The 22,074-nt window shown below is 41.2% G+C and overlaps 2 protein-coding genes across 7 annotated transcripts in view; both read right to left on the bottom strand.

The window, feature by feature from the left end:
• The window catches only part of tle5 (TLE family member 5, transcriptional modulator), a 50,965-nt gene extending 44,378 nt beyond the window's left edge, over positions 1–6,587 (bottom strand). Inside the window, exon 1 of one of the 2 annotated variants that reach the window (XM_034080676.2) lies at positions 5,690–6,587. In XM_034080676.2, coding sequence (XP_033936567.1) covers positions 5,690–5,716 — 27 coding nt within the window. In that variant the 5' untranslated portion in view covers positions 5,717–6,587. The remainder of the gene's footprint in view (positions 1–5,689) is intronic. The other variant, XM_034080677.2, reaches the window with a different exon arrangement.
• A 1,921-nt stretch (positions 6,588–8,508) lies between these two features.
• The window catches only part of LOC117445871 (guanine nucleotide-binding protein subunit alpha-11), a 52,825-nt gene continuing 39,259 nt past the window's right edge, over positions 8,509–22,074 (bottom strand). For all 5 annotated transcript variants that reach the window (XM_034081780.1, XM_034081779.1, XM_034081784.2 and 2 more), the window contains exons 5-7: positions 21,542–21,671; positions 16,868–17,021; positions 8,509–13,051 (exon numbers count right to left, since the gene is read on the bottom strand). In XM_034081780.1, coding sequence (XP_033937671.1) covers positions 12,861–13,051; positions 16,868–17,021; positions 21,542–21,671 — 475 coding nt within the window. In that variant the 3' untranslated portion in view covers positions 8,509–12,860. The remainder of the gene's footprint in view (positions 13,052–16,867; positions 17,022–21,541; positions 21,672–22,074) is intronic.

The following is a 22,074-nucleotide window of genomic DNA, read 5'->3' as shown; positions in this document are numbered from 1 at the left end:
AGGGTTCGGGCGGGGGGGCGGTGTTCGGGGGGGCTCCGCGGGGCTCTGTTTGTCATGCTAATCAGCTGGCCTAACCTTAACGACCCAGACATCTGCTGGTCTGCGTGTGTCAAGCCCCACATTCAATTTGTTCCCCAGATACAAAAAGTAGATAAGACCCTTGAGGCTGGTAAGAATGTCGGTGTGTGTGTGTGTGTGTGTGTGTGTCCTTGCTGTTGATGGGTAGAAGAGAAAAATCCCTCTATTTTCATGCATGTACTAGAGCAATTATTGCCAGCAGAGAAAAGAGAGCTAAAGTGTGTTCAATGCTACATTCTGTGTGTATGCGTGTGCACAATTCAGTGTCTCTCTCACACACACACACACACACACACACACACACACACACACACACACACACACACACACACACACACACACACACACACACACACACACACACACACACACACACACACACACACACACACACACACACACACACACACACACACACACACACACACACACACACACACACACACACACACACACACACACACACACACACACACACACACACACACACACACACACACACACACACACACACACACACACACACACACACACACACACACACACACACACACACACACACACACACACACACACACGGAGAAGGGGTGGGGGGAGTTTGTTTAATGGGCGAGACAGGGGACCATGGGGATTAAGCTCCCCCCAGCTGGAGGCTTTAGAGGAAAGGCTGGGGGCTGTCCTGTTAATTCAAGTGGGCTTAATAATGCCTGTGCCCCCTCTGCCCCTGACCCTCCCACCACTACATCAGATCTGGGAGGAAACACATGATAAAGGGAGACAAGCAGGAGGAGGGGAAGGAGGAGGGAGTGTGTCAGTGCGTGTGTGTGCGTACAACCTGTGGCCATCTCTACACTGGAGCATGGGCTCGGGGGACTGCAGAGAGATTTCGCCTCCATATTACTTCGCTGCTCTCCGGCTTTGGCAACGGGCCTTTCTGTTGCTCCACTTTCACACCACAGCCAGCTTTGTTGGAGCTGCATTAGGATTAATCAACACCCAAAACAATATGGCAAATGCTATCAACTGGGTCAAGCGCTGTGCCACTATCAAATTAGGCTTTTTCCTATTAAACCAATGCACTGTGCCCGGAACAGTGGATTAGAAATGCAGTCTTTGACTTTAAAAGCTAGATGAATCCTCCCTAAACCTGGGTCTACTTTGTGTCTAAAAGGGACAACTATCTGACATAAGCAAAACCAATGCAATGTTTCTACATCCTCGCAAATCTATTAAAAAGGGAATAACTAACGTCTGAGCACACAATATCTACCCAAATAAAGAACAAAATGTCAAACTGTGGATGACGGAGATTAACCCGTAAAGAGCATCTGTAAAGAAAGCCAATGGGAAAGAATGACCCGCGTGTTAAAGGTCCCATGTCATGGCCATTTCCACTGACCATAATTCCATTGTTGAGGTCTACTAGAATAGATTTATACTGTGCAATTTTCCAAACTCACATTGGTTTCGCATACAGCATCTCTGTAAAGTATGTGTATTCAGCAGTATTCACTCTCTCCACTAAACGGCTCGTTGCAGCTCCCCCCCCCCTCCCTGTGAGCCCAGTGTGCTCTGATTGGTCGGGACCAGTCGGGACGTTGTGAATCGCGCTGAGCTCCGTGGAGGTGTGATTTCCTTGTTTAGCGATACACAGCGAAACACAGCCAAACTCACCCTGAGCACACACAAAGTCACAGCCGAAGTAAAAACAATAAGTGTGGCTTGATATTGAGTAAGAAAAAGGTTGATAAACGCTGTGAGAATGGGTCTGCAGAGAGAATTTCGCCGCGATCCCAACTGTCAGTTATCAGCCTGCAGCCAGGGAGGAGATATCAGCTGAGCTGCCTGCACCGAGTGTGAGGAAGTCCGTGGATTGGTCAATTTGGACGTAACAGCTCCGCGGACGTAACGGCTCCACGGATTGGTCCATTTCGTTCCGGGGACGACATGACATCATGATGTCCCCGGAAGAATCAAATGGACAGTGATGTATCTCCAACGAGGCGTTTTGGGGAGGTATTTTCTGTGTTAGAGTTTTACTCGCTACAGGGTGTACTTTGAGGGTTTTGACTCTGCACACCGTTTACATGCATAAAAACCTTCATAACACACAAGGGGACGGGTAATAACCGGAAAAGCATGACATGTCACCTTTAAGGCCCGGACACACCAATCTGAGTAGGGCGTGTCGACGCTCATCGCCGGGCTGACGCCCATCGACGGCCAAAATCGGCTTGGTGTGTCCGGGCCTTTAGACAGGAACATCTCTCTTGTTTCTAAGTAAGCATCAGCTAAAAGCCGTGCATGAGGCTCTTTATCTTACACTTTAATTTACAAAAAAAATAGCTTTGAGTATCCAAGCAAGGCAAACATCTTCTATCGGCTTCTCTAAAACCCCCATGAAAAGCTTATACATAATTGTAATGCAGTTGTGACCACGCATCACCACCGTTGCCAAATCCTCTTCTGCTTTAAATCCTCACACGAGAGGATCCTTGATTGTGCCTTCCATGGTGGGAATGTAGCGCTTTTGTTCACATCACACTGAATTTTAACGCTAATGGTACTGCAGAGAGAACAAAGGAAAAGAGAAGGAAAGCATATTTGGTGCTGACCGAGTCATTTTGAGAGATCCATCATCTGTCATTATGAGACAGTGCTGTTACTCTCATCCTCCAGCTCCTTATCTTTGACACTCATATCTATATGAGTGTCACATATGCTCCCCATCCTCAGGCCCCTGTGACAGGAGCAGCTGAGGAGGAAGAGGATTGAAGAAGAAGACGTGTGTGTACTGTATATTTATGTTTTAAGCCAGAGGAGAGGGTGTGGGGGGGGTCGACACACAGGTGTATTTGTGGAAATGGCTTGTTGTAGCAGGTTAAGGCTGAAGCAGCTGCAGAACGAGGGAAGAGACATCCTAAATTCCCAAACCCCATATTTAATCCTGTGTGCCGGGTCTTAATGCTCCAATCAAGCAGCATAAGGGCACTCAATTGGATTAGAAAAATAACCTGCTCTCAGAAAGGCAGGCAGGCGGCAGCTGCTCTCACCTTGGAGAAGGTGAGTGATTTCTCACCCCATCAGGAGGTGCCTCACCCAGAGGAAAGAGGGTGGTAAAAACAGGGCTCTTAAGTGACATTTCGTCCCAGTAATTTGCTCAATTAAGTGAAGCAATATATTATCTTAAAATAATTATGGAACAGAATATTACAAATATGGCCGCAGTTCTGTTTCGACAGCCTAACTTGAAGAGCAAAAATAACAAGACTAACTCCACTCCTTAATTGGGCTTGTCAACTAGCCAGAAGCTTGCTCGTCATACCTTGTTCTACCAAAAATGATTCCATATATGGAAGTCTTTTTATATAAATGTGTTTCGACTTTTGAGTTGTATGATGAAAAGGAAACAATAGTCCCCAAAGTATTTTGCACCCTAACTATGTTTTCCCTTTACACCTGAAAAAGTGGCTTTTTATGTGAATCAAAAAGGACTTCTTTGATTGAAGATATGTTTACAGACGAAAGCAAAAGTAGATTTTTTTGATTTTCCGTTTGAATTGTTCCTTTAAAAACACAAACAAAAATCCTCTTAGATCATCAATTTCAGAACACTTAAGTTAAACTCAGTAGGATGAGCAGCTTATACAGGATTTCACTTATCTGACAAGCCAGGCCAGAGGTTCACAAATCCTCACATCCTGCTGTCTGAAACACACATGAGCTGACTCCCATCAGCAGCAGCAGCAGCAGCACAATCAGGCTGCCACACACACTGGCTGCCAAAGGGCAAACACATTCATGTCACAAAGACTTTCAGGTTCTAGCTCCGGTAAACAGCTCTTCTGCTTTGAGTAGTAGAATAACTAGCGGTGGAGACAAGACGTTGCCAGGGAGAAGCAGTGGGCACAGTCCCTGGCGACATAAAATACTTTCTGCTGTTGTGTTTACCTGCGCTGCACTGACATGCACACACACATTTTTGTTAGATTCGCCCTTGCAAAGGAAAGGTGAAATGGCAGCCAAAACCAGAAGGTGAAAATACAGGCTAGTCACTACATGTGTGGGTTCCTTTTGGCACAGTAAGAAGTCAATTAAGTTGAGTTATTTATTCAATTTTAAGTGCCGGGAAAAAAAACGCCAAAAGTTTTGCTAGGCGATTAATCCAAGAAAGAAAAATCGAAACATTTGTTGGTCAAAGCTTCTCAAATCCAATGATGTTATGCTTTTTGTTGCAGTACCAGGTTATAAAAAGGAGTATTCAAGGGTGTTTTTATTTAAAATGAAGGCGTCTTCAACTGTTTTATGGCATATATATATATAAAAAAAAACGATTAATCCATTAAATCAGAAAATAGTCAAACAAGTAAACAAGTAAACATCAGACAACGTAACACATATAGGGTTTTCAGTAACAAAAAGCAAGGCTAAAAAGCGAAGATTAATGTCGGCACGAAACTCTCTTTTCGCGATACTCTTCATAGGTCTTGCCCGTTTGCCATTAGTCTGCACAACATAAATAAATGTTGCGTCTTGCAAAAACACGGTTAAATATTGCTAAACGAAATTACTTGCGATAAATCGATATAAAGTGCACTTTCTGTGAATTCCAGCAAATTGCTAATTGAATTATAGAAATAAAAAGGAGATTATTCCCATCATTCTTTTACTCTCTCACACAAACTAAACTACTGAATTGCTGAAATAATAACTTCTGCAAAGTTGTAATGACAGACATATCTGCATATTTTCACGGTGACAAGTAACACAATTCAGGAAGTCACTTAACATAAATGTTTGACCAATGGGCTGAGAGCCCTCATCCCTGATGAATACATGCCCTGGACTGAGTCTCTGTTACCATGGAAACTTGAGATTTAGGGGGAACAGAGGAGATGTGAGCCTTTTACAGTTATAAAAAAATAGTGTACAATGAATTGTGAGTGGTTGACAACACCACTATATTTTGCTACACCTACACCCCAAGACATTAAACATACATTATGGCACTTTTTTCAGAATGCAGCCGATTGAAAATGCACTGACACAAGGGTGAACACATCTTATAGTTGTGAAATGTGACAGCACTTATTAGATTTGTAGGATTTTTACAGGAGTCCATTATCTGGGGAACAGTTAATGGACTCCAGTTTAAATCCCGAATACAAAATGTTTTAGTACTTTGCACTAATGTAATGTAAATTACCCAATGTCTATACTGTAGTATATTTCCATTTGATTATTGGGAATATGTATACATTTGCTGTTAATATTATTTGTTATTATTTATATATTTATTTATCTTTAACTCACATGCTTCACAACACTGCTGCTGTGACAAAATATTTTCTCAATTAGGGATGAATAAAAGTATCAATCTTTTCTCAACCATTATGTCTCTATTTTATAATGTCAAATTACACCTCTTCTGTCAAATGTACCATAATTAAACAATGCAATGATTACTGCCCAAAACTTTGTTCCTTATCATACCTCTTTACATTATATTACCTGCAAAAAAACATGTGGCATGCATACTTTCACCTAATAACTACCCTGCTACTGTAGAGTCTATATTTCTGCAAAAAATGTCAAATTGAAAACCACTTACTGAGTGTCTTGATTGTGGAAACATCATGTCAATTCCTTGTTGTAGCTCTCCTTCCCAAACACCAATCAACTGAGTGCGTTGTGTTTATATTTCTCCTTGCGTTGGTCCTTTGTCCAAAGCTAGCACTGCCTGCCTCGCACAGGAGCTGTCCAGCGTTAGCACAGGATGCTAACGGTAGCTAGCGACCCAACTAAAAAAATAATTAAGCCGAATATAAGTAATTCACGTCGAAGTAAAATAGTCCTTGTCTGGTTGGTGCTAGACCATTCAGTTGCACTTGTCCCAACACCGTGTTTAATGTGTCAGACAACAGGAACCGTACCAGCAGATTTTAGCTAAAGCTAGCTAATTCTTCAAAAGCTGTCAGTCAAAATGATCCATCGCAGTTGAAAGCTTTCCGCGTTTAACGCTCGAGCGGCAGCGACGCTAACTCAACGCGTGTAAATATAAAAAACGTTACGGTCACCGTTTATGGCTTTAAGCTAGGGAAACACCGAGGATAACGGTGTCTTCCTTTTTCTTGTGGCGGTCCTTCAAAGCTGCTCAGGTCTCTTGTTTTCAGCTACGACTGTGCTGATGAAAAAGTAAAGAGGAGGAGTAGAAAAAAAAACGGTCTAATTCTCAGAAATAACAAAATGTCTGCGGGTTCGTTTAAGTTGAACCGTCCAACGGCTACAAAGAAGTCGTGCGAGTGGTGGAAAATGGAAATCAGTGTCGTCGTAAAGACTGTTAATTAACTTTAAATTAAAACGACACAAAGCTGGAGATAAACTCAGAACGTTTATCCGTGGAGAGTCGTGGAGGAACGAGTGGATTCTTCAGTGGTGGTGAAGCTACAAAGTCAGTCCATTCCTGGAGCTGGTGGGTAGAGCTGAGAACGCCCCACACAGACCCACCGCGGATAGATCGGCGGGGCGCCGCGGATCTACAAGCCGCAGATCTAGCTCCTCAGCCGGCTGATATCTGGGCAAATAGCGCCTCATGTGGACAAGTCCCCGCACCGTCACTGCCCGAATTAACGATGATTTAATAATAATACTCAAGTTTCATGGCTTTTATTGTCATGTGTGCATAGCTGCAGTGTAGTTATGACAATTACAATCTTAGGTCACAGGCTCCTCCAACAGTGCAACACAATAAAACAGATAAAATAGCACAAGAAAATAAAATAGAATAGTCTATAGTAATTGGAATATGTATATGATATATGTGAGTTGCAAACAGATGAATGCTATGTATGTTCTTTCAAAAGTTCAGGTGTGTAACAGTCGTATGGCCTGTGGAATGAAACTACTACTAATAATAATACAACTAATGTTAATACTACTACTAATGATATATAATAAATACAAATAAGGACTACATATATCCACAAAAAAACACAGGAAGTACTCATCAAATCCCTCTATTTCTACATATCTATCTATTCACATTTGAATATATTCTCCTATATTCATATTTATTCAGGATTTCATGTATAATTGAAAATCAGAAAGACTGAATTGGTAGTTTATCGTTACAGTAGCTCCATTTTATAATAACAAAACATTAAAGTTGGAGAGAAGTAAAAGTAAAACAAATGTACTTCAATAAACTGTATACCAATACATATGTATATATATAAAACGTGTATATTCCAATAAAGTAGTACATTGTATTATATTAAAGCTGAAAATGGTTCATATGGTTAAGTCCTTACCGAAAAGTATTATTAAGATACACAATATTGCTTGACAAAATGCAGTTGAAGCTCAGTCCATTATGCTACACACTAAACATATTAAATTAATATTAATTACAAATATGATTCCATCATTATAACTTTTACTATCAGTTCATTGCACCTTATACTAGGCCTATATATTATACCTCAGTATAACATCGCATATGTGAAGATGTTATACCGTCTTACCTTGTAAAAAAAACATGTTTCTATTTTTGCTAGATCAATACAGATTAGTATCATATTCATAACTAAATCATAGTTTTATTCTGGCACATATATATACTAGACTGGCTGCTTTAAATTCAACATGTATCCTTATTTCCTAACTTTGCTTTTATAACTACTGTGAAGGAAATAAAATTGTTATACTATAATACTCTGATATACACTTTTTCTAATAGTTGCAACTTACATTTTATTTTAAAAGTTTGAATAATCATTATTTCCCCTCACCAGGTCTCTGAACATTTATAACATTTCACAAATAAAACATGTCCGCCATAATGGTTCAATAAAAAGCTTTTAAAAAGAGCGTCGATATAAATAATTGTTTAACCCTTAGATGCACGAGTGACTGGACCCTACACTCTTCCATAAGTGGGTCAAAAAGGACCCGTCTTAGAATAATATGTGTTTTTATGCTATTTGTCACTTGAATACTATTTAGTATTATATTTTTGGTTCACACTAGAAATATTTAATTTTTACATTTTGAATTTTTTTCTTTCCCATAGGATTCCATAGGAAATGCATGCGGGTCGTTTTAGACCCGCTTATGGAAGCTTGGGCTAGTAATACAAAAACTACAATTTCTTAAAATTTAAATTGTGAATGGCATGATATCCAAAACATATTTTTTGAGGAATAGCTGGAATATGAAATGATAAAAAAAAATGTAATTACAAAGATACTTCAAGAAAACCACCTCACCGGGTCCAAAAAGACCCATGCATCTAAGGGTTTTTAAGAGAAGAAATACTAAACCATTGGATTGCATTATTTTCGGTATCAGACTTCAATAGTTTGAAAGTGGTATTATCCTTTAATCACAATACAAACAGACTGCAAATAATAATGTACAAGGATGCAATAAGAGAGTATAGGAACATATTTTATTCCAATTTAAAACATTTAAAGGAGAAGGCTATGAAAATCATTTTCATGTTTGAATGAGGTTCAGGCAACAGTGGTTGAAATGAAACATACAAAAGAGAAATATGGCTAAAATACTGTAAATCAATAACCATTAGGACCCTTTTTCATGAGGGCGTTGCATGAATACAGTATCTCACCCCCCACTTCCCCCCCCCAACCTGACAAACACATGCAATGACATTTATCTTAAAAACAGCAGTTCATCATTATCTTAAATATAGAATAAAATTGTCCTTTTTTTTGTTTGTTAATTAATCACATGTGTTTATTTGTTTTAAAAACTGGACCATGAAATTCACCGGCCCTTTGATTCTTCACAACATTGGCACTTGTCAAGAGTCTGGCTTTACAAAGAAAGGGGATTGGCACACTCATTGTACATAATTTACATTTGGTATACTTAAAAAAAAGAAAAGAGAAAGAAGAAAAAAAAAATCAAACAAAAACACATTACTTTCAATTTGTACACCACTACACAAAGTTTATTTTTGACTCTTTTAAAAAAGTCGTCATCTTAAGTGGTCCTAAATACACGTGTTAAGGTGTGTCAACCTCACAAAAGAAACAAAAAGATGCAAAGATAGCTTTTTAACATCACTGTATGTCCATCCCTCGAATCAGAATGGATCTCAAGCTTAAGCAATAGCCATCAAAAGTGTATACATACACACGCGCACACACCTCGGAGTACCAACGAGTGCTTTAACGGACGTCTAAGTTGCATGAATGCAGCGGTGCAGCTTCAGTGCCTTCGACCCGGGGAAAGATACACAGTCCAATAAAGTAAATCAGGGAAAGAGAGCGGCGAATGGCGGACATATAAACACAGAGTATTCATTCTACCGATTACAACCACCAACACATTACATAATGGTCATTTCAGTACCTTCACATGGCAAGTCTTTCAATAAATACAGTAATACTGAGGCTTAACACACAAGCTTCATTTGGAAAAGAAAAGACACCAAAATGTAAAAGTGAATAAGGAATATTTCGTATCTTTTCTGTGTCGGATGTTGTTTGGCACTCTGTGTACTAAAAACCTTCTAAATAACACAACCGGGATGCAACTAGAGATTTCCCTCGATTAATCAATTAGTTGTTTTGTTTTTTAAATGTCAGAAAAGGGTGAAAAATGTTTCCTGGTGCCTGCGATTACCTCCTCAAATGTCCACAACTCAAAGAAATTCAAATGTTATGTCAGAAGTAAATAAATCACAAGATGTTAACATTTAAGACGTTTGAGTCCAAGATTTTGTGTAAAAAAACAAACCGACTCCTCAATTATCAAAACAGTTGTCTAGTTGCTAAATAGTTGCCAAATAATGATTACGGTTTGCTGAATTAATGCAGATTAAAGCAAATCAGTGGAAGTCAATGGAAAGGATTTCTAATTAACGACCCAGCTCTGTTCGTATCACTGGTCGAGTAAAAATGTGACGTTTGTCTTTGTCTGTCCTTGAAAGAGTACGACATCCTGCTAACACTGGTCCCCGTAGTGGTCACCTTCACTTTGTTTATCGCTCTCATAGCAGTCCATTCAAATCCATTTGCTGCAAAACACACACACACACACACACACACACACACACACACACACACACACACACACACACACACACACACACACACACACACACACCAAGCTGAGGGTTTTAAACACAGACACGTCCTCCCAGCAGTGAAGCGAAACACAATACTCCTTTCCAAACTCGACTGGTTTAATCGACTGACAAACGAGCACAAGCTCTTCATTCCAAACAAAAGTGACACCCACAAGATGACTGTCAGCGAGGAAGTGTAAGAAGCGTCAACCTGGACAAGAAGGCGTTTAAATGTCGGCTGAAGCACCGAAGATTAACCCACTACAAATACAAGATGGAGAAACAAGATCTCATCAGAAATTCACGTCAAAGTCAGAAACCTCCAAAATGTTTCCAACTCATAGAATGGCACTTAGCATAAACATCCCTTCTTCATTAATGTGTTGGAAAGATTTAACAACATCATTTACACATTTGCCCCAGAGAAGATGACTCCCACTGGGTGCACGGGACTAAAATCAATCATAAGCAATACACAGGGTGAGTGAATGTCTCTAGAACTTTTCAGATCATACTACCTTGTAGAAAATACGATTTATATTCATTTGTAAACCTTTTGGCAAACAATTTAAGATACACAGAGGGGGTACGGATGGATCTGTAATCCAAAAAAACACTGCCCTTCAACCAATGTGAAACACTACAGATTAGAAGACATGCCACATAGTGGAAAAATATTAGAAAGCCAAGAAAATATCCATACATAATCCATGTAAGTGTAAGAGGATGGTTAGATTCGGCATGACGCTAAAAAACGTGCTATTGCACCTTGGGAAACCCTACTTCTTCTCCTCTAGATAGGCCAGAAGATAGCAAATAAAGGACTGCTGCACCCCCCCCCCCCACTCTCCTTCAACGAACCTGAACACTCTTGATTTAAAGCCCCTCGTTAATTAATTAATTGCACCTTTTGCTCTATGCCGTCCATAGAGTCCTTTCATTTCTACCAAAGCTGCTAGTAGTAGCCCTTGTGATGAAAAAGTTATGAAAACTTACCTGAATTACATTGTGAAGACAAAAAATAACCATCTAACGGCTTAATGGAAATATTAGAACAACGACCAGGCAAGAGACACGATATGGGATTGGAACCAATGAGCCAACACGTATCCGTAAGAATTACCAAAAAACAAAGCAAGCATCTTCGACAGTAAATATCCAACCACTACGTTTTTAGCTTTCTTTTTCCTATTTGCATAAAGCACAAACCCGACATGGAAACAGTGTTTTCTTTTCCCCATTGTCAAGCGTTTCAAAACAGAACGGCAACAACTGAATATATGAAGTATCGTTATAAAGATAGAACACTTGTCCATAAAATAGTTTAGATTTTTTTACAGCAGTATAAAATCTCCTCCCGTCTCATTGGTTGGAAAAAGCTGAAACTAGGGAGGAAGTCTCACTTACTGTACCGAGCGACAACACTTAGATCTGATAAATTAGACGTACAAAAAAAGAACTATTTACTCTCTTGCTATCCGTTATCAAATGTTGGCAGAATAATATGGCAAAAGAAAGAGTTGATTAGGGAGAAAAAGCATGATCAAGACCAACTGGTGATTTAAGCTAAGTGTCAGCGCGTTGTTTCCTCGACAACAGACTATTGCACTGCTCCAATCTGGTGTCATCACTCGCTCGTTGTGCACAGGAAGATTATTCTCACCTTCAAAAAGGGAAAATAAATTACAGTACTAATACATTTGTGATTCAGACGACAGTCGACGTAAAAAAATGCCACACAAAGTGAGCCGCTATGCCATCTACATATTAATTATTCAAGCACTTCATTTTGGCAATACCAGTTTCCAAATTGTGTTAGCATCTGAGCCGCGTAAAGGACGAACGGGATACTGGCAAATATATTTACAAAAACAAAAAGGAGGCGTTTGTAATTTGTCAACGTGATGATGATATACAGTATGTGAAAACCAGTAGTGTTGTCTCTTAATTCTGTGTGTCGTAATGCATGTTTGAAACGAGGGGTCGTGTAAATGGAGTATATCTTCGAGTAGTCATCTTCAATTTAAATGTAATTGCAGAAAAGCAGATATATTATCGCTAAGAAGAAGCTGAAAAAGTGTACAGAGAATCGTCTCTGTGCAGCCCTCACTCTGTGTGAGCAGCATGACAACTTTATTTACATTCAACAGAGCGTCTTTGCTCTGATTTGGGGCAAAACGGAAAGAAAACAAGACCCGGGAAAAGCAAGTACCTCACTGCACCCCCACACTGCGTGATAATATATTCCTATCATCGTAATTAGTTACCCAGGGTCTGCAGCCGGCCCTCCTCTGTAGTGTATAACATGCACGGGTTAAATAAGAACAAGGGGAGAGAGCCCTTTTTCCATCAAATCTACCCAGAGAAGCCGCGACCCACCTGCAACACACAAGCACTGGTGATGATGTAGTGTAAAAGAAATAACGTGAGCCGTGTCCGGTGACAACCCTAACAAAGGGGACAAATGGGAGAGATGTATTTGGGAAGCGGAACCACAAAACAGATACAAAAATGTGAAAGTAAGGACAGGACATGTGTAGTGTTGGTCTGCTAGAGTGAAGTGTGTTTCATGCAGATGTGTGTGTCTGTAGAAGTGGACTCTGCATTGTGTGTGTGTGGGGGGGGGGGGCTGCAGGTCACTCTCTCTTTCTCTCCTCTCTCTCTCTCTCTCGCTCTCCTTCTCTCCTCACACCAGGTTGTATTCTTTGAGGTTGAGCTGCAGGATGGTGTCTTTGACGGCGGCGAAGACGAAGCGGATGTTCTCCGTGTCGGTGGCGCAGGTGAAGTGGGAGTAGATGATCTTGTCGCTGTCGGGGTTCAAGTCCACAAACATCTTCAGGATGAACTCCCGGCCCGCCTGGGCGTCCCGCTGAGGACCTGGAGGAGGAGACGGGACATTATTTGTAGCTTCTAGTGAGCGGCACGTCAGCATAAGATAAAACTTAATCCTGAAGGAGATTCAGGTGTCAGAGCAGCAACAGCAATACAAGTGAAACACAGGAGAGGACAGAGAGGAGTACATATAACAATGTATTCATTTAAAATACATTATAAAGTCAGTTCAACAGAACTAGCTTTGGCCAGTAATTAATATGTTAGAGGTCCAGTTATAGGCGACAGTTTGCCTGCTCTACTTCACAGTGTTAAGATCATAAACATTTTCTCTGTCTTTGTCGACAACAAACTCTCGCTTACCCCTGTACTGTGAACCTTTGCACATTCCTCTGACAATTTTGAACATTTCTACACAATGCTTCCAAGTCTAATCAGATATACTGGACATATTTTTCACAGTAATTTACCAATATATTGTATTGTAAAATGTAAAATGTATTTTCTAAAAATTGTAAATGTAAATGTTTTGTTTATTTTAGGTCGCATTCACACCAGCCTTATAGTCCGGTTGAATCGAACCCTGGTGCGTTTAGCCGCTTGGTGCGGTTCCTTTGGGTCGGTGTGAACGCAGTCCGAGACCTCTGAAGTGAACTAAACAACCGGACTCTGGTCCGCCTAACATAGGTGGTCTCGGACCGCTTGCTAGTGAACTCTGGAGCGGTTCTTCGCTGTCCGCACCAAAACATAAGAAGCGTAGTATTTACGTGTCACAAGAACGCGGGTGTCTTCAAAATCGTTAGCGAAAGAGTGAAGCAGAATGAAGTGTTGAACAGTGTCGTGTAAAGTAAAAACAACTTTCAAAATAAAAACTATACATAAAAGTCAGAGCCACCTGCCGTCGGTGAAACCCCCTCCTTGCTGCAGAACGAGTCTCATTATATGTGCAGGGTTGGGAGGGTTACTTTGTAAATGTAATCAGTTACTGATTACTGAATACATGGCTCTGAAAGTAATCCGAATACAGTTACAGTTACATGTCTTAAAACGTAATCAGATTACTTTTGGATTACTTTCTTTTTCCATCACAGATGTTTTGGTGAACAGGAGACACAAAAAGCAAAAGGAAACTGAACGTGTTTTTACTGTTTTAATGGCTTATCAAGAGCACAACTGAAACATCACCTCTGAAACGATGTAACAACATAACACACTTGTTGGGGATGCAGCTTGTGAGGAGTGAGGGACACGGCTTAGAACGGGCGTGTCGCCTTCTGTCCTGCCAGTGTTGGCAGGACATGAATTCAAATGTCGAACTCGGACTTCATTTTAAGGACATGTCGGCCAGGGGTAGAGCTATATTTGTTTAAGCACCGGATTGGCTAAACAGGAGCCTCTGTGCACCAGTCTGCCTTGATCTATGAATGCATGTCCGTGACATTCTGCTGCCCACAGCTGTTCTATAGAAGGAAAACCTCCTTCACTTCATGAAATCTCTGCAGCACCAGGAGTCAGCGGGAGGGTTGACTCAGCCTCTGAGAAGACGAGCGCGCAGTGCCTTTCACGCACCGCCTTTCACGCACCGCCTTTCACGCACCGCCTTTCACGCACCGCCTTTCACGCACCGCCTTCGCTGTGTTTACCTTCAGAATCATAAGGCTGAAGAGCGACCGCAGGCTGATGTGTTTTAACCACACACCTCTACACACACACACACGACTTAAACGCAGACTTTTGTTCCTCCATGTTTCGTTGTTATTGTTTCACTGAGCGGACCCGCCCCTTTTTTTCAAACGCTCCCTTTTTTGGTCGATCTGCGGCGGTAAAAGTTGTTGTGCGCTGTGATGATTCGGCTGTACCTTTAATAATGAATATTAAATGTTGTGAGGAAATCATCCCACCAATAATTCCAATAAGTAATCCAAAATGTATTCACTTCAGGTTTACGAAAGTAACTGTAATCAGATTACTCGTTTTTCAAATGTAACGCGAGCTGAATACAGTTACTTGATTTTTGTATTCCGATTACGTAACGCCGTTACATGTATTCCGTTACAACCCAACCCTGTGTATGTGTTATAATGTTTTGTATTGCACGTTGTCTGATTATATAATCATATGCGCCGTTGCCGTTGATATGCTCTCCAGATTAACAGCAGCATGAAAATAACCTGCCGATGCTCCATGGCGGAGGCTCCGGTAGAAATTGCCGGGATTTGCGTTTTTACCCCCGTAATGTCTGACCAATGGTTGAACAGCATTTCCGAGCACATGACTTGTGTTTAAAGTTTATAGTCCGTTTGAATTTTGCCCGTGTGAACGCAAACCGAACCTTCTGAAAAATGAAACGATGTAACAAACTGTAGTCTGGTGCGCATCAGAGAAGCAGACTATTACGTGTGAATGCGACCTTAAACCTTCTTTTTTTTTATTATACCGTACTTTTCGGACTATAAGCCGCGACTTTTTCCCCCCATTTTTTTTGTACAGCTAACGGCCACTAGGGAACCTCCTAAATCTATGGATTTTACAGGTAAAATTAACCACCTTTAACTCTATGGGCTCTATGACCGGTCCGCGCCCGCCACCTTTAAGCGGCGGCCTCCAGCAGGAAAAGCTGGAGGCCGGAAAAGAGTGAGACAGGTAGCGCGCCAAAGTGAAAGTGGAACCGAGAGACAGAACGAGAGCAAGACAGACGGACAATTTAGCTGCTGCGGCTCATATGCAGGTGCGCTTTATAGTCCGAAAAGTACGGTACTTTGTTTGTATTTACCAAATATTTGTTATGTTTTTTTCAATATATCTTCTTCTTCCACTGTCTCCTCTTTTAGAGGTAGAACAAATACTCACCTGTAGCTTGTGTAACGTTACTGTCTTTCTTTTGTTATATTTGATCACACACAGATGAACTACGACAAGTTCAGTTTGCATTGTAGTACAGCCTCATAGCCATAGGGTGTCACTGTTCAATCAGAGATATACATGAAAGGTTTCTGTGTGTACAAGTAACTGGTTTGGTGTACATTACGGTAAAGGATAAAAGACATCCACAGCATTACTGACAGACACCGACCGAAGGCTGAACTCCTGCCCTGTTTGGATAATTCATGAAATAAATGCTGGAATTAAATTCACTGCCGAAGCTCAGCGAACACGCTCCTGCACTACACACCATATAACACGTACGCATTTATTAAGAAGTCTAATCAATTCTATACATAAATTACATCTAAACTATGCAACACTGACTATGCTTCTAATATAATGTGCAATCATTATTCAAGTATGCTACACTCACATCACTTTGGCTAGTAATACTGCATTAAACTGTACTTTTCAAGCAATGTTCTTATACCTTTCAGCATTAAAAACATAACCACAGCGCCCATTTTCAGCATCACTATAAAAACACTATTGTATTTATTGTAAGTTACAGATGTATTGTTATATATTTTAGCATAATGTCCACATTTGTACTCCAACTTCTCTATGTTTACTTTTGAATGGAGCCACTGTGACATGAATGGGGCGAAGCCTGCGAGCTGGTTCAGGCAGTCAACTCGAGCACTTGTGCTGCATTCATACATAACGCCCCCTTGCCACTCTACAACCAACCAAGCAGACTCTCCCCCCACCACCACCCCAGCTTCCACCTGTAGGCTCGGGGGGTTAGTTATTTAATCATCACTCATCGTGCTATGTGTATCTGTGGAGTGATGAGGCCCGAGCCTAGACGCCAAACTCAACTATATGCTGCTTCTAATAAACATGTTAAAGAAACACGTGAGTTGTCTGACTGAAATGTGATAAAGTACATCTGATTTAAGAGAAGATTGAAAGCAGAAAGAATCGGGTTTTTACCATCGAACTCAGGGAAGTAGTCGACCAGGTGCGAGTACATGATCTTCTCCTCCAGCAGGTCCTTCTTGTTGAGGAAGAGGATGACGGAGGAGTTTTGGAACCACGGATATGTGATGATGGTCCTGAACAGAGCTTTACTCTCCTCCATACGATTCTGACGGGGGACAGGGAGGGGTAGAGGAGAGGGGAAATAAACAAAAGGTTAGGAGACACTCCGAACACAAGACTGCTTCAGTTCCAGAGTTTCACTTCAAGCTCAGCCAAAAATAATTGATGATAACGATACCTTCATGTTATCTATAAAAAATATATAAATTAGAGTAACGTTCTTAATTCAATGAATCTCTAACGGTCTCTTTATTGTATGTTATCGCTTATTTGGCAAATATTTTTACCCAAACCATGACTATGAGGAGCTGAGGAGGAAGTTGACTATCATAAGTATAAAACTGTTTCAAAACAAAGAGACTTAATTCATTTGTTCAGGGTCTACGCAGGAATCCTGAAGTCAGATGTAATTCCTTTTAAGACCTTTTTTAAGACCCTTTCCGTACATTTTAAGACCTCATCTCCACTTTGAGTTTTAACCGGTTACCTTGGCGACACACTTCACCTCACATTGACTATATACAGTATTGATTGTCCTTCCTTCTTATCTTCCAACCATTTGGACGCAGACTTGCATTTCCCCATAACGATGTTGTTTAACAACCGGCGTAAACGGAGCTTCGCGCTATCAAGCAGTGAGCGTGCGATGTCCTGTTCAGATGACGTCAAACCCAACGGGATGCCATCAATAAACTCCACAGAATCACACTACACACCTACGCCATGATTACATTCAGGCAGACTGTAGAACACAACCTCTCTGGACCATTTATATACTTATTGGAAACAAGCTACAAAATGTCATACCTTGAAAAATGCCCTTTAATAGCCTTAATTTTCGCTAAATTGATCGATCAACTTTTAAGACCCCGCGGACCCCCTGTTGTATTCGGAGGTTTTTTTTTGTCAAAGTGCTTTGAAAACACTCAACATTTGGTTGCGAATAGTAATGCATTTATGCTGCATGTCATCCAGTTGAGTGCAGCATTCACGGTGAATACAGGGTTTTTTGTAGTAACGGATGAGTAACACCAAAGACTGTCAAAACCAAGACTTATTCCTCCAAAGCAAACTGTCTAGCAATCCTAAAAAGTGGAGCTGGAAGCCTCCTTATGTAAACTACTTAAAGCCGAGAGCTGCCGTCTTCTTTCTCTTTCTGAACTGCTGTCGCTGCCAGCATCACTCCCACAGTTTAGTCTCGGCGAGTCTTAATATGATCGTGACCCGATGAAATCACAGATGTTTGAAAACAATCTCGTCAGGCTCAGACTGCTCTGAAGGGTCAAAGTCTCGCCTGTCAACGCAACCGGATAATCTGAGCAGACAGTGACGCCTGAACGCAGCACAGCCTCGTCTCAGCTCTCTAACATTCAGGAACGGAGCTCAGCTACAGCCCCAGTGTGACACCGTGGTGCAGGGATGAGTCCGAAAGCCCTCAAATGAGTTGGCTTGGAAGAACTTCCCTTTACTCGAAGACAATGGTTTGTTTTTTCAGTTAGAAGACATAAACAAAGGTCTGCCGTTTACACAATCCTCATTTTCAGGTTCATATTTGTATTTTGTGCTTCTACTGTTTCCATGCTTTCCTCCGTCTAAAACCAGAGCCCAGTCTGCTCTGATTGGTTAGCTGGCCAGCTCTGTTGGGATTAGTCAACCGCTAAGAGATTTCCCACCTCTAGCTTATCGTGCATATGTGTTGAAACGCTAGCCGATCGGAGCAGGTTACAAAGTGAGTCCAATCAAGGCCAAAAAAAGCCTCTGAAGAGATGTGTGTGTGTTGTTCTACAGCACAACTTGTCAGTAAATGACACACTTGTGAAGCTACATGTAATACACAAATGGCAGTTGCTTTGAAGTAGCGAAAGGACACTACTTAACGTCAACACTATGACATTGGTCTGTTTAGCTTAGCAGTGGTGACAAAGTAATGTACCCTGCTGTAGTTTTTTACGGCCTAACAACCTTTTTGTATTGCCTTTGAACATCTTAAAGTTGGTGTTAAGATTTGGAGATTATCCTGCTGAATAAAACAACAACTATCAGATATTTGTTTGTCTCAATTTCTGCAATAATCCAAAATCCAACGAAAAATCCCATTGGCTTTTTGTCAAGGGGTTTTTGTCGAGCTCCATGCAGTCCTTTATTACAAGCATCAAAAGCAGATAAAGCAGCAACCGGCTAAAATGAAAACATATTTCTGTGCCCGTGTGTACAATAAGGCCTCACACCTGTGCAGGCCCAGTGCAGATACAGTACAGTTTGTGTGCATTAACACACTGTTATCAGAGTGGACAAATATTGAGGCGGTGTATAGAGCGGCTAGCAGCTGGGTCCGGATTATGAGACGCAGCGGTCATATGACCGGGTCGGAGAAAGGGTTTGTTGTGAGGAGCGGAGGGCGAGCAGGGGCCGAGCACATTAGCTTTATTAGCTGTAATACTCCGAGGGAACACACTGGACAAACTACATATCTGTGGAGTAAAGACATAGAAGGCCTTTCTGTTTTTTGTGAGGGACTAAGAGGAAATTACCGTTACAATTTTAAGGTCCCATGTCATGCTTTTCTGGTTATTACCCGTCCCCTTGTGTTATGTAGATTTTTCTGCATGTAAACGGTCTGCAGAGTCACGAACCCTCAAAGTACACCCTGTAGCGAGTAAAACGCGAACACACACACACACACACACACACACACACACACACACACACACACACACACACACACACACACACACACACACACACACACACACACACACACACACACACACCACACACACACACACCACACACACACACACACACACACACACACACACACACACACACACACACACACACACACACACACACACACACACACACACACACACACACACACACACACACACACACACACACACACACACACACACACACACACACACACACACACACACACACACACACACACACACACACACACACACACACACACACACACGTTGCGAGGCTCGCTGCTGCGAGTAGCGGGACACTGTGAGCCGGCTCACTGGTGTGGGGTCGGCGAGACAGCGAGACACCGCGGAACTCAGCCTGGGAACACACACAAACTCCCAGCCAGGCTGCGGGTGTGTGTTTGTTTCACACTGGGTTTCGCTGTGTCTCGCAGACGGCCACTGGGCTCACAGGGAGGGGGGGGCAGGAGCTCCAACAAGCCGTTTAGGACAGAGAGTGAATACACATACTATACAGAGATGCTGTTTGAGAAACAAATGTGAGTTTGGAACATTGAACAATGTAAATGTATTCTAGTAGACCTCAACAATGGAATTATGATCAGTGGAAATGGCCATGACATGGGACCTTTAATATTCTTGATGATATCCATTAGTTATGTAAAGCTTCTTTACTTTTTTTGTGCTGTTGCAATACTGGGTTTTTGATATGGTCATGCCAATAAAGCTTCTTTAACATGTCACTTAAAAGCTGGGAACAGTACATTGACGTATAATGAGCTTATAAAATGGATACGGTGAACTTGATAGCAAACTGTTGCTTATTTAAAAATCTATTTACACAGCAAAGATTAGCCTTCATTTGAAGTGGTGTTTCTGGCCACCTTCAGAGTATTTAACCCTGATTAACCTGCATGTTTACTTCTCGTAAGTTTCTATCTTTATGGTCTATTGCACTTAATGTAGGTAGTTTGGATAAAAGTGCAGCTAATTGTAATGTGACGCATAACAAATATATGCATATTGGCTGGTTTAACCCTAGGAGCCAAAAAAGGCAAAGAATTGGCGATAAGCGCTTTTTACATTGCCAGTAGCCAAGAATGCCTGTTGCTATTTACACTACTCGTCTTTTTCTGGTGTGTCGCATCAACTAAAACAGACATGCTAAACAGTTTTATGAGTTTTATTTAGTTTCTTTCAAGCTTGAATAAAAAAGTGTTTTGCAACGATCAGCAAGGTTAGATTACCGTTTCTGTGAATGGAGTCTTTCAATCAAGCCCATGTTGTTAACAAATAATAATGCATTCCTAAATTCATGTTGATTTTATGCTTATTGCACCAAAGAAAATGGTGCAAAAAACTAATAAAAGTTACATAGTAGATGATTTAGGCCAGTGGTTCTCAACTGGTGGGTCGCGACCCAAAAGTGGGTCGCATACCCGTTTCGAGTGAGTCACGGAAAAAGTGAAGAAAATCACTGTCACGTAGTGATAATCTCCTCAATAAAACGTCTTTGCTGATGTTTTTTCGAGTCTTCTGACCAATCAGAATCAAGATTGTTGCCGGAAGTCTCCACGGAGAATAACTTTGCGGTAGAACTATTCTTTATACATCCATGGGTACAACTTCAGATACGAACTGTATGAACAAATGTTTATTTTTAAAATGTATGTTAAGGAAATTCTTTAAGTGAATATACCTAAGTGTTGTTGATATAATGAAACTCACAAACACAAAACAAACCCGGAACTGAGATTTTGAGAATTGTCGGACCCCTCAAAGTGTGGTAACATTTTGTGAATGTACTCAAACCATTTGTAAACAATAACCCTTTCTACGTGTGTCTCACCTCATTGTCGGACTCCACCAGGACTTGGTCGTACTCGCTGAGCGCCACCAGAAACATGATGGAGGTGACGTTCTCAAAGCAGTGAATCCACTTCCTCCTCTCTGACCTCTGACCCCCCACATCCACCATCCTGATCCAGACATGGAGAGGCAGGGCCACCAAACAAGGGGCAGAAAGAATCAAAGCAAAGAGACAATTAGCTCTAAAACTATACATCTCTAGATCTGCATTGTTTAAACTCAGGATCACAGTAGTAGCACACATGTTGGCATGCATTTCAAACAGAATCTCAGGATCCAAAGACAGACATGCTTAAGTTCAAACTAATTTTCAGTGCATTAAAGAGGCATTTATGTTCCAAAGCTTTGTATCCAGTGATGGCCAATCATACATTTCAAGGCCAGCGTGGTCTAACAATTACTGCTGCTTTCACATTACAATGAGACTAGCATAGTTCAAGACAAACGCATCTTTTTGCACCGAGAATATTTAAAACAGAAGAAAGAAGAACAGCGTGTGTGTGTGTGTGTGTG

The sequence above is a fragment of the Pseudochaenichthys georgianus genome, chromosome 4 (genome assembly GCF_902827115.2).
Source record: "Pseudochaenichthys georgianus chromosome 4, fPseGeo1.2, whole genome shotgun sequence".
In the NCBI taxonomy this organism is placed as follows: domain Eukaryota; kingdom Metazoa; phylum Chordata; class Actinopteri; order Perciformes; family Channichthyidae; genus Pseudochaenichthys; species Pseudochaenichthys georgianus.
This window is presented reverse-complemented; position numbering and strand designations above follow the sequence as displayed.